The sequence below is a fragment of the Beta vulgaris genome, chromosome 6 (genome assembly GCF_026745355.1).
Source record: "Beta vulgaris subsp. vulgaris cultivar EL10 chromosome 6, EL10.2, whole genome shotgun sequence".
In the NCBI taxonomy this organism is placed as follows: Eukaryota; Viridiplantae; Streptophyta; class Magnoliopsida; order Caryophyllales; family Amaranthaceae; genus Beta; species Beta vulgaris.
Genome location: NC_079207.1, coordinates 65,407,497 through 65,421,423, shown reverse-complemented (window position 1 = coordinate 65,421,423; position 13,927 = coordinate 65,407,497). Strand labels below are relative to the sequence as shown.

General features: G+C 34.9%; 2 protein-coding genes across 3 annotated transcripts; one reads left to right on the top strand and one right to left on the bottom strand.

Annotated features, from left to right (window-relative positions):
• Positions 1-1,616: 1,616 nt before the first annotated feature.
• Positions 1,617-5,728, bottom strand: LOC125499078 (protein FAR1-RELATED SEQUENCE 5-like). Its single transcript, XM_048647516.2, has 3 exons — positions 3,691-5,728; positions 2,332-3,333; positions 1,617-1,998 (listed from the first exon to the last, which is right to left on the bottom strand). Exons 1-2 carry the CDS (start codon positions 4,632-4,634, stop codon positions 2,889-2,891), a joined length of 1,389 nt encoding a protein of 462 aa, XP_048503473.2. The 5' UTR covers positions 4,635-5,728; the 3' UTR covers positions 1,617-1,998; positions 2,332-2,888.
• Positions 5,729-9,627: 3,899 nt separating this feature from the next.
• Positions 9,628-13,504, top strand: LOC104897504 (delta(3,5)-Delta(2,4)-dienoyl-CoA isomerase, peroxisomal). 2 transcript variants are annotated; one of them, XR_790644.4, is made up of 3 exons: positions 9,628-10,360; positions 11,549-11,821; positions 13,128-13,504. XR_790644.4 is itself a non-coding variant. In XM_010684388.4 (2 exons), exons 1-2 carry the CDS (start codon positions 9,733-9,735, stop codon positions 11,737-11,739), a joined length of 819 nt encoding a protein of 272 aa, XP_010682690.1. In that variant the 5' UTR covers positions 9,628-9,732; the 3' UTR covers positions 11,740-12,085. The 2 variants fall into 2 exon arrangements, 1 of the variants encoding a protein (XP_010682690.1); XM_010684388.4 differs by lacking the exon at positions 13,128-13,504 and having other exon boundaries at positions 11,549-12,085.
• Positions 13,505-13,927: the final 423 nt, after the last annotated feature.

The following is a 13,927-nucleotide window of genomic DNA, read 5'->3' as shown; positions in this document are numbered from 1 at the left end:
ACTTCAACAAAATGACTTTGGACATACTCGACAACATAATATTGCCAGAGAATGTCTCCATTCACGACAAATATAAAGACTACCCAGCTAAAATTGTAAGTTCCAACTATTTTCATCAAGCACTACCCCATCTTTTTACAATCTTCTCACCTTTGCTTGTGTCCAGGCAATTGCTTATGGTAGGTTCCTGGTATCCCTTGGCTTCAAAATGATAAGTACACCACTTAGGCCTCGCATAGTGGAAATGCCCTGGAGAACTAACTCCAACACCTATGATTGTGGGATTTTCGCAATGCGGCACATGGAAAAATATAACGGTGAATGGGAAGCCAACTTTGAAACTGGCCTCATAGCTGATAATGTAAGCAACTCTTCTTTATATGATCATATTCACTGCATGTCTTTTACATGTACAATACTTAGATTATCATTGCATGTCTTCTACATGTACATTAAGGACAAACATAATGTTCATTGTATGTCCCTTACATGTACAATGATTGACTTATGATAATCAGTACATGTCTTTCACATGTACATTACTTATGTTATCATTGCATCTCTTTAACATGTACATTAAAGACAATATTATGTTCACTGCATGTTTTTTATCAAGCACATTATCCTGTTCCTTTGTTCAGTCAAAATATACTTCTTCATATATTCATGTACATTGTATTTTTGGTTAGTGTTTGGTTTATCTCTTTCACATGTACATTTCACATGTACAATACTTAGATTATCATTGCATGTCTTCCACATGTACAGTAAGGCAGACATGATGTGCATTGTATGTCCCTTACATGTACATTGATTGACTTATGATAGTCAGTACATGTCTTTCGCATGTACATTACTTATGTTATCATTGCATCTATTCAACATGTACACTAAAGACAATATGATGTTCACTACATGTTTTTTATCAAGCACATTATCTTGTTCCTTTGTTCAGACAATATATACTTCTTCATATATTGCATGTACATTGATTTTAGTATGATAGTCACCCCATGTCTTACTCCTATTCCTAAACCTCACACAATTCATTTCTTCTCAGTTTGACAAGATCAAGCAACTGAGAATCCAGTACTGCATTGACATTCTTGTGAGCAAAGTCAACAACCGTGCTGCCTGGGTTGCTGATTCTGCCAAAGCACAAGCTAAAGGGAAGTCCAAACACACATAGATTCAACTCCGCACTCTTCCAACAATTTCTAATAGTCACTTTTTGTTGTACTAAACCAAACATTTCTAGAATTACTTTCCTGTTAACAAAACAATACCATTACTTTTGTATAGCAACAACTACTACCTTTTGAGCTGCTAACTTCAAAATATTTGACATATTATATAGGTCGTACATTATCATTCCTTTTATGTTCACATCAATTTCTCCATAGTTCAAACATTTAAATAATTATACACACTTCATAACATATCTTCAAATAATAACCTCCTGCTTTCAAGTGATTCCAAACATTCAAAAGTGTGACTTCACCATTTATAAATCACATGTGCCAAAATACAAACTTCTTTACCCATATCTCTAGCATGTAAATTATCAAATACTTTCATGTACACTGCCTAGAGTTAACATATACACCAATTATAAACATTGTATAAGTTAACAATACCTCCAAGTTATAATCAGGAGTTTTTTGGGTGTTTTGGACCAAGTACAACATGAATGAGCTACATCCATTACAAAAGTGTATCAACAACTCATTCATGGTGGACTACGTTTCATTTCCCAAAAAGCTCATCAAAAATATTCATGTTAGGTGACCAAAATATCGCCTCTCAATTACCGAACAGCTTCTCAGAATATTCGTGGTACACTTCCAAGGCGGCTTTGTGATGCGGCTGCTCAACTTTACTACCTTCCCCAGGGATGTGGTTAATAGGGAAATAATCATCAGGGCCATACACATCAAGAAGAGACTTATTCTGTGTTGAGTGAGCTACAGTGCTTTCTTCAGGGATATCAATGTATTCCTGTAATAGTCAAAGTTAGCTGCCTACACTAATTTCAAAAAATTAACTTATAATTACACTAACCATTTCCCCTGTTGAAAATGTACAACATAATGAAGACACAAAGAACATTCTCAATATATAGAATGTACATCGTTTCAATATGTCATCATATTATCCTACTACCAAATAATTCTACAATGAACATGTAACAAAAACAGATAACACATATAATACCAATGTACATCAAAAACAAAAAATGCCATCATGATATCCTACTATTCAAATTATCCAATAATGAACATGTTACAATAACAGATGAACATCTTAGGGATACAATTGTACAATGATTACCTGGACAGATTTTTGCGCTTTTGCCTTGTTCCTCAATGCAGCTTTCTCAGCAGTTTTCTTCCACCCTCTTAACCTGTTCACCTGCTTCTCCACAGTGCTTTTCAACCTTACATTTCTAGTTCCTTTCTTCCTCTTCTTAGGTGGATCTTTAACAACAGGATATAACAAATTTTGCACGTCATCAATGGTGATTGATTCATCAACTTTCCCAATAAGCAACCCAACCTTTGCCTTCAAATCACTTAAAGCATTCTCCACAACTTTCCTAGCAGCTATGTCATGTTGAGTTGAATTAATTATGGATAAAGCATCCCTTGTAGTTTGAACACGCCACACCGACGCTTGAACAATGTTTACATCCTTCCCAACGTCATCATCAACTCTTGTACACATAGCATGTTTTGCCCATCTACCCAAAATGTATCTTTGGGGAATTTTTTCAACATTATGTATGTGAAAAATCCTCAATGAATGGGAACACAATAAACCCATCTCAGTGAAATACTTGCATGTGCAATCAATTGTCATATTTTCTTGGTCATATCTAACAAGATGCATTAGATATTCTTTCTCAGTGCGTCCCACATGGTATTCAAAGAAAGGGGGTCATACTTGACTAGTTTCTGGCAAAATGACGCACCTCTTATGAAATTTTCCTCAAACGTCAAATACACAGCCACAGTGTATATCTTCTTCGCCTCATTTAGTAACTTAACATCTACAAATGCTAGATGTTTGTTGTCATTAAGTGCATTGTAATCTTCACCATTCTCCCTATCCCTCCATTCCTCAACAACATCTATAAAAACCTTGTAGAAATCACAAAGGCCTTGCATGCTATGAAGCCTTTGATTCAAGGAATGGTTTGTAGTCTCACTTCTTTGAGAAGACAGCACCCCTCCTGAGAAGTAATCCTTGGAGTAAACTGGACACCACATCTTCCTTAACTTGTACAACCTAATCAACCAAGGACATGCAGCGCACTTGTACTTGGTAATCATACTGCATACATAATACAGTAAACAATTATGATAAATCCAATGATCATGCCTCTTAAACCAATGAACAATATGAGTTATTGAATGAACATAAATTTGTCCACATTCATATAATACTGTACATTACATCATGACATACTGTACAAAACACATACTAATAATGTACATTAATTCAACATTATTTCATTCATTTAATAATGTACATTCCCTCTCTCAACACTCGTTTAATAATGTACATTAAATCATCGCAATTATTCAGATCAGAAAAACATACTAATTCTCTAAATTCAAAAATATTCATTATGCATTGAACATTGTGATGAATCTAATGAACATTAAGCTTACAACAATGTACAATTACCTTGTCCAGTAGTGCTTGAACTCACTCTTGGTCTCACAATGTTTTAGAACATAATTGAATAGATCCACAAATCCAGCCTTTCCCCTCAAACCTTTTATATTGTTGATGGAATTTTTCCCGATGTGCCATATACACAGACGATGTATAACATTGGGAAAAACAATGCTTATAGCCTTCGCCATCGCAGCATCTTGGTCAGTCATAATGGTAATCGGTGACCTACCTCCCATACTCTTCAAAAACGAGTCAAACAACCACACAAAAGAATCGGTGTCTTCGTTCAATAGGAAACCAACACCAAACATCACGTTCCTTTGGTGATGGTTCATCCCAACAAACGGACCACAAATCATCCCATACTTATTCGTGCGGTACGTCGTATCATGAACAACTAGATCTCCAAACACTTCATAATCCTTTCTCATTCTTCCATCCCTCCAGAAAAAACTTATTAAGTGCCCTATAGCATCTAGTCGAACGTCATAATAAAAATCATATTCCGCTGCTTGTCTTTGCGTAAAGTTCTTTATCAGTTGGTTACTATCACAACCATCAAGTTCTTTCTTTCTTTGAGTAGCAACTGCATCATAAGCATCTCTGTTCACAAACCCAAGATTTGGAGATCCCCCCGTTTCCTCCCTCAATACACGCACAGCTTCAGCAACCCCCACTCCACAACTTCTCAAATTATTAATCATATGCAATTGTTCAACTGTCACTTTCCTATGAGATCTTATTAAATGTCTTTGTTTCAATGGCACCATGGGGTGATTGTGAATCATATGGTGCTTAGTAACAATAAAAAATCCAGAGTCTTTGGATACATCAAATTGAATAAACGCTTTACATCCACAACGTTGATCAAGCTTAGTGAATGCCAATGCCAAGAAGAACATCATGTATATTCTAGTGAACATTGTCTTTGCAGTAATGAACATCCGCATTGTTTTTTTAAACACTATGATTTGAAAAAAAAAAAAACAAACTAATGTATACTAATTTTACCACTATATATAATAACATCTGATATACTAATGTACATATTATCATCACCACACCTCAAGTATACTCCAGTGAACATTTGCTTTTAGTTATATATAAATTATATGTACATATTGTCATGACCTACATTAAACCACACAAAACATAACACATACCTTAGGCACACCACCTTTTGTGTCTTTCAATCCTTCCCGACTACAAACTAAAAAACGTTGTCTGATTGTCTTTGTTTCATATCTCCAACAAACTTTGCCCTTCCGGATACCAAATCCGCATTTAAATGCATACTCATTGTATAATTTGTAAGCTTCTTCATCGTTGGCAACTTCTTTGTGTATCAATTCAGATGTCTCACACTCAACATATTCTGCAGACAAAAAAAAATTAATTAAACATAACTAATATTTACCCTCATATAGAATAATGTACATTGAATGTCCCTTTAAATGATCACTGTAACAACAATGATTATTAACACATAACAAATATTAACACTAATATAGAAGAATGTACATTTGATGTCACTGAATTGATCACTAAAATATCCTAACTATACTATTGTCTTTAATGCATGTAAATTACATCATTTTCCACTTTCTCCCTCCATTTGGCAAATTGAGTATCATCTACACATAAAGCTTTACACATGTAAAACAGTGAAACATCTCAAAACAGTATAGGTTTACACCTTAAACATAACTACTATTTGCCTCATATAGAATAATGTGCATTGGATCTCACTAAAATTGATCACTGAAACAAAAGAAAAATAATTATTCACACATACCAAATATTAACACTCATATAAAATAATGTACATTGGATGTCACTGAATTGATCAGTAAATTATCCTAACTGTACTATTGTCTTTGATGCACGTAAATTACATCATTTCCCACTTTCTCCCTCCATTTGGCAAATTCATTATCATGAAACACATAAACCTTTACACATGCCAAACACTGAAACATCCCAAAACAGTATAGGTTTGCACCTTTTGGGGATTTATAATAGACATACATAAATATAAGGAACATTCCAATTTACAGCACAATAAATGAAAAATAAATGAGGCAAGGCATTAAATTGCTTCTTGCATGATAAATTAGAGTGAGTGACTGACTTATGTAACTACCAAACTTAAAATTGACTGCGCATATTGACCATTCATGGGATAACATTAAACATATCTGACATACGTAACCAAAGTACAAAATGCCACTGTACATTAACAGTCAACCAATTGTACAGTTTTAATACCCCAATGTACATTATAATATTCTTGCACATCAACTAACATGCATTTGTACATTAAAAAAGAGCTTGGTAGCTAAATACCATTCTTCTTCTCTAATTCATCTTCTTCACTTCCTCCTTCATTCCCTAAATCTTCCATTGCATTATCAAGAACAACATTATCAACATCGTTTTCACTAATATCTTCCATTTTTCCAACTTTTGTACCATAAAACTTGCAAAGATTTTAAAAATACAAACCGAAAATCACCCAAAGTAAATTCTGCCAAATTATCATATAAATTTATGAAACTCAGAAAGAAATCAATGAAGAACAAAAAAAAAAGAGAGAGACTTTAAATATTTCTACATAAATTTATGAGAGAGAAATAGAATGAATGATTGATTGATGTAAGTTACAAAGTACACCATGACATACCATGAGCTAAAGTCAGCTGGCCCACTTCAAAAAAGGCGCCAAACTCACCCCCAATTCAGCCAAACTTTGCCCCCCCCCTAAACTACACAAAACGCTGTCGTTTTGCACGAGGAACCTACACCTCCGTGCAGGATCTAAATTGCGATGATATTCACGTAAACAATTCTTAGTTTTGAAATAAGTGCCGACACCACCGCAATCTAACAAAACAAACCACCACCACCGAACTAAACAAACCACCACCACCAAAACCCAAATTTGAACCCATATATGGTTAGAACCCAGATGTGCAAAGGAGAGCGAAAATTAAAGGAGAGCGAAAACATGGTGGTTCAAACCCAGATCTGGAATTTTGGGCGTGGTTAGTTAAGGTGGTGTGGTGGTTGAATTTTAGGTGTGGTGGTTTACTAAGGTGGTGTAGTGGTCGAATTTCAATGTAATGGTTGTCAAAGTGGGTGGTGGTAAAGATCGAGAGGAGAGAGAAATGGGTGGATGTGGGAGATCGAGAGGAGAGATATGTGGGTGGTGATGTTAAAGATCGAGAGGAGAGAGGAGAAAGGAAAGAGGAAGAGGTGAAAATGATGAGTGTCATTTTCTGCAGCGATTGTGGTAATTGAGGTGGCGACGCAAAGATGGTGCTCATGGTGGTGAAGAGGTTGAGAAAGCAAGTGATGGGTGGTGTGGTGGTGGGTTGTTTTGTTCGGTGGTGGTGGTGGTGGGTTGTTTTGTTCGGTGGTGGTAGTGGTGGTGAGAAGAGAGAGAAATGGGTTGGGATAATATAGGAGAGAGAAGGGGTTGAAGTTGATGGTGGTAGGTTGAGAAATAGAGGATCATGGTGGTGGTCAGAGGAGAGAGAAATGGGTTGGGGCAATGGAGGAGAGAGAAATGGATTGAAATTGTTGATGATGGTGTGGGGGGATTTGTTTAATGTTTAATTACTTTTAGTTAGGAATAAGGTATAATTAAGTGTTGTTTAATATCTTTAGTAAGGGTTGTTTGGTAAATTTACAGCTTAAAACTTACTATATATGAAGAAAAAAAAAAGTGTAGCAAGTAATATGAAACTTCCCTATATGAAAAGTGTAGCAAGTAATTTGAAACGGATGAAGTATATATATCTATTAATTTAATATGACCATCTTTAGGCTGAAAACTGAAAACAATGAATCTCAGCCGTGGATCTTTCATCGTGCGGACATAAATCAATTAATTTAATCTGACCATCATGCGGTTCTTGAAACCCATTTTTTTCTACCAAAAACTTTCTCTCTCCTCACTCCTCTCTCATCTCTTCTCTCTTCTCTCTTCTCTCTCCTTCCTTTCTCTTCTGGAACGTTACTTTTTCTCCCCTCTAAGCTGAATCTTCTTCTTGTTTGCAGCATTTTTATCCTCAATTTATAATTCCAGTAAGCTTTTAGTTGTTTTTTTTGTTTTATGTTTAGTTTATTTTCGCTTACAATATTTTTCCTTTGACTTTTAATTCTTATAATCTCTAGATCTGGTGGTTCGAAATTTTTCTGTGAACTTTTTGTTTGATCTAGAAGGGAATTTCGTATATATGAATTTTTGCAATATTTACTAAATTTTAGTTATATATTGTTTGAAAAAGCTATTTTCTGATTTTTTTTTTGGAAATTAATTTTCGTATATATTGTTTGGAAGTTAATGTTTTTGAAGAATTTGTTGAAATTCTTGTTCTACTTCATCTGGAAGTTAATTTCCTTGAAGAATTTGCTGAAATTCTTGTTCTACTTCTTCTGGAAGTAAAATAAATTGAGATTTTATCCTCCTCCTCTGGGTTTGTTTGCTCGTTCATGGTCGGATCTGGAGAACTTCGCGACGGTGTTGTTTGTTTTGGACGGTGGTGCTCATGTGTTTTGGGTTAATTAACCAAAAGTTACCCTAAAAATGGTAAAAGTTACCCGAAAAGTGGTAATAGTTATTCTTATAATAAATAAAATTACCCTAAAAATGATAAAAGTTACCCTAAAAGTGGTAATAGTTACTCTTATAATAAATAAAGTTATTCTTGAAATATATAGAACAACCTTAATATAATAAAGTTATCCCAAAATTGGCAAAAGTTACCCTAAAGAGATTAAAAGTTACATTTGTTTTTTGTTTTCAGTTTTCAGCGGATCCCACCCCTATATATATATATATATATATATAATATATATATATATATATAATATATTATTATTTATATAGACGAGACAAAAAAACCCTTACTTAAGACATTTGATCTCTCTACGTATAGCTGATAATATTCATCCAAGAATTAATACTCGCTCTGTATTTTTTTAGGTTTAATCACTTGGAATCTTAGCACTATACCCAAGCGGAGGTGATTTTCAAATTCTTCTCAAGTTTTTTGCAGGTCAGCCAACCCAACTACATGAGAGTAGGGGATATAAGAGAATCCTTACTCCCAAGCAGAAGTAGGTAGTAGTGAGGTTTGAACTTATGACCCACGACCTCCACCAAGCAAGCTTGGTTAAAATTAAATTCTTCTCAATATATAAGATAAAATATAGTCATAGAGACTTGTTTGATTCGTATCAGTGACTACTATATTAATTAACATTCAATTATTTTATATTTTACTAATATGTAATAAATCATATTTAAGGTCAAAAAGTGTATTGTCAAACATGTACTGTAAAAACACGCAAACTAAAAAAGTACACAAAGGAAGTACTTGACACCTCTTTTTATCTTAATTCTAAGGAGTATAAAATAGTTACTTTATGATATAGTCAAATTTATCTGATATAATCGTTTTATGTTTGATATAATCAATTTTTATTTGATATATTATGTTCTTATTTCATATAATCAGTTTTTGGTATAATATATATAATTATATTTTGTATCATCAGTTTTTGTATGATGTGGTTAGCTTTTTATATAGTCAACTTTTGTATAATATAGTCACTTTTTATATTATAGTCAATTTGGGTTCACAATAAGTTATTGCAATTCCGATTCATTGAAGACTTGCATTAAAATTTGAAAGAAGAAAAACAATTGTGACAAACAACGAGAGAGAAAGGAAGTAAACGAGCAATTAAAAAGTATTTTTCTTTTAGGATCTTTGGGTTACCATATGTTCAGCTCGGATAAAACTTGATTTATCTAGCTAGAGATTATTCGATGTAGTTATGGTCTTATGGACATCTGAGTATCTGACTCGGCTATATGTAGTATTATGTACAGTCGTACACGGTTGACGGTTCAACTAAGAGTCTAGGACACATTTGTGCAAATAATTTAGGCACATGTCACACCGAATTCTTAATTTGGGTTTAATTTGAATCACTCCCTCTCACTTCTTCGTGTTCTCTTCTCTCGCATCATCAACAATGGCGGAATACAAAACCCTTAAAATCAACCAAAGAACCCCAAATTCCTCCGTCTTCTACCTCTACCTCAATCGCCCATCTCAATTCAACGCCTTATCAAGAGAATTCTTCGACGAATTTCCAATTGCCCTAAAATCACTCGACCAAAACCCTAACGTCAACGCAATCGTCCTTGCCGGCGCCGGAAATCACTTTTGCTCCGGCATAGACATCAACCTCCTCGCATCCTTCAAACAATCGTCGGACCGCGGACGCTCCGGCGAGAAGCTTAGGAGAGAGATTAAGCATATGCAATCAGCTGTTACTGCATTAGAAGAATGCAGAAAACCAGTGATTGTAAGTATTCATGGAGCTTGTATTGGGGGTGGAATTGATATAATCACAGCTTGTGATATTAGGTATTGTACAGATGATGCTGTTTTTTCCGTTAAGGAGGTTGATGTAGGACTTACTGCTGATTTAGGGACTCTTCAGAGATTACCTGCAATTGTTGGGTATGGAAATGCTGTTGAATTGGCGTTGACGGCGAGGAAATTTTCGGGTTCAGAAGCGAAAGGATTGGGTTTGGTTTCTCGGGTTTTTGGTTCTAAAGATGATTTGGATGATTTTGTGGCTCACATTGCTGAAGGTATATGAATTTTTGGGATGAATGTTAATCTTAATATTCTGGTTATGTTTTGTTTATAATGGTAATATTGTGCTGGATGAGTTATGTTAGTAACTGAGTTGATATACACAAAGGTCTCTTGGTTATATTTAGAAACAATTTTATGATGCTTAATGAGAAGTCCATTTTGTTAGCTATAACAAACTCTTTAAGATCAGTAGACATGCTATTATTAACCTTGGGTGTACTATACTCACGATACAACCAATGAACTTTTTGCAAGTACAGTCGTCCACGGTACACTATACTCACGATACAACCAAGTGTATGATGAACTTTTGCAAGTACAGTCGTACACGGTACACCTGACCTGACTAATTTGTTCAATTGATCTGGGACAATTTTTAGCAAATTTTATGATGCTTTTTGTAGAAGTCCATTCTTTAGATATAATTTGCACTTTGACCTTTTAATACGAGGTTTAGAAATAATGCCAAAGCCTTGATCCCATTAGTTGGGTCAGCTGTAGTGATCTTGGATGTGACTAAGTTTTGCGCTAGGTGTCGCATACTGCAATCCTCCTCCTTTAGCAATACTTGTAGACGGATTTGAACGTAAGGTTTGTTTAGTGAAAGTTTGCCAATATGTTTTTTTAGTGACTTGTGATACCTTCAACTAAGGTCTTGAGATTACTTGGTTCACATTTCCAATTAAGTGGAAAAAATTGGAACCATTCAAAGTAAGGTTTTCTTAGAGTAGTTATTTTGCTATTACGTAGGCTCTATTATACCGTGGTTCACTCATATCTGTGGAAGTGCAAAGACGTAACCATTTAACATAAGGCTCTCTTAGAAAAGTTATCGGCTATTTCTAGGCTCCATTATATTTTTGTCCTCGTATCGAAAGAAGTGGAAAAATGTAACCTTTTAGTATAAGCTTATAAGGTTCTCTTGAAATAGTTATTTGCTTTTACTAGGCTCTACTTTAAGGATGTTGAACGATAGACACCATTTAGAAGAGAAAAAAAGAAGTATTGATACTCTTGTGTTGGTATTTTAATTGATGGTAAAAAGTGATGAGGTTGATTGGTATGTAAGATTAGTAGATTGTCCTCTTGTTGTTGATGTCATTGTCATACTTGTCAAACGACTTGTTTCCAGCAAAATGCATGTTGTGCTATTCTAATATCAAATATTATGTTGTGGGCAGAAATTGCGGCAAAATCTCCCCTAGCCGTCACTGGTACTAAGGCAGTGCTACTAAAAAGCAAGGACCTCAGTTTAGACCAAGGGCTGGACTATGTAGCTACGTGGAACTCTTCAATGCTTCTTTCTGATGACCTAAAAGAGGCAACCTCTGCCTTTTTCCAAAAACGAAAGCCAGTTTTTTCAAAGCTTTGATGAACTTCAGTCTTCAAGGGTCCAGGATCATTGTCGTTCTTCATGGTTGACGAGTCAAAGGTGAATGAGCTCCTGCTATTAGGTATAATTTTTCTCACCAGCTCTGTGGCTATAACTGTACCTGCTTGGTCTATAAATTAAGGTGTATAGTTGTAATTGTACCAAATTGTCATCCCTTGCTGTATATCTCTCTTACATTTTAGTTATATTATTTTCCTAATAGTTTGTCATCCCTTGCTGTGTTACTCTCGTATATCTCAGTTATAGTTTCTTACTAATAGTTTGTGAGACGTGCTATCAAATAAAGTACATGCAGAATGGATACTTCTTTCGTTGTTGCTTTTTATATGCTTGAATATGTAGGCTTGTTGGTTGATTGCTGATAGCATTATGAAGAGAGCTTGAGCCTTTGTTTTATTGGTTCAAAGGTTGAAATGTAATGTGGTATGGGTGTGTATCTTCGGTACCCTCCCTTCACTTGGTACCTCATTGGTGGTCCATACTGGTTAAACATAGCTAGCTTGCTTGAGTTTGGGAATTCTTTGGGGATCAAGAGAGGGTGGCCCAAGTAGTCCTCGGGGGTGTGATCCAGGCCATCTGAAATCACGCTGTGTGCATCCTCATTATTCAGTCTTAGGTTTTCTTCCTTTTTACATTTTTCTTTACTCCCTTGTATATTCTTAAGAAACTACCTCTTGTACTTTTGAGAGAAGGTGCTTTTAGTTGTTCCTTTATCCAATATGCAATGGCCGTGCAATAGTAAATGGTGATAATGATAATAAGTTCCGTTCTTGTAAGAAAATCCTCGTGTTAAAGTCTATTGTAATGGAATCCCAGCCTAAGGGGTTTTTATTATGCTCAATACCACCTCCCGAAGTGGCAATGGTATTTTTAAAAGAAAAGAGATGTTTCTGGATTGTACAAGCATTACGTTGAAGTGGGATTCTCTTACAAAATTATACTGATTCCATGATTACCTCCATCTATTTCTGCCTAGGAAAATGTTCGTGTGACCCTATGGGTTGGTAACCCTCGTGAGAGAGATAAAGAGAAAGTGAGATTAAATTCAATACTACATTTTGGAGGGAGAAAATATCCCTATAAGTATTTCTTCTATTATATTTTCTCTCTATCTCTTTCATGAGGATTATAACTGTTAGGGTTACTCTATCATTGTGAGCCTGCCTTAAACAAGCCGTGTATATAATAATAATTACTAAAGGTGGCTGCTGTGAGATTCATGACATGCTGCTGCATTTGCTCTAATTCATTATGTGCAAATAATTTAAGCGGACGTTGGAAACATGGAAAGCAATAAAAGGTACTGAAAGAACGCAAGCAAGCTGTTTTTTTTAAGCTGATTATGGTTTGCTGCTTCTTTCTATTAGGAGATTAGAGAACTTTATGGTCCATTTTCTCATTAAGATCTGAAATGAAGCTTGGTTGGGGAAGCGAAGGAACTGTTCTCTCTCGTCTGCACTCGCTGCTGCGAATTTGGAAGATCCCTGGCTCCCTGCCATCTAGACTCTGTGTGAAACCCTGAAAGCGTGCCTTAGATATGCCATTATTCCTTGTTTCTCTAGTCTGAAAGTCTCTTTAGAGATAAGTAGTCCTTTCTACTGTTTGCCTTTTGATAGATTTTGTTCTTGCATTTGCTTATGAAGTTAGGTATTGTGCTTCAAGATTCCTGAATCTGGCTATAGTGTGCCCTGTTTTGATAACCCTGTTGGTTAAAGTGTTCACGAGAGTTGACTGTTTTTTTTTATTTTTTTCCAGTTTTCAATTTTTTTGTTTGTTTTTATTTTAAGGGTGCAGTCTTTAGCACCGCATATAAGAAGTTAAAATGGAAAAAATATGCATTAATTGATCATTTATTACATCGATTAATGCATAATTTTTTCATAAATTCACAACTTATTTTCATTTAGGTAGTGCATTTATGTCTTATATGCAGCTCTAAGGGCTGCATATAGCATAACCTTTGTTTTAAATAAGGGTAATATTATATGTTGCCCTTAGAGCTACATATAAGCATTAAATACATATCTTAAAATAGAAACAGTTTATGAATTCATGATAAAATTTCACATCATTTGAGGTAATAAATGCTTGATTCAAATTTTTATTTCTATTTTAAGCTTCTTATACATAGCCCTAAGAGCTATGTATATCATTTTCCTTTAAATAA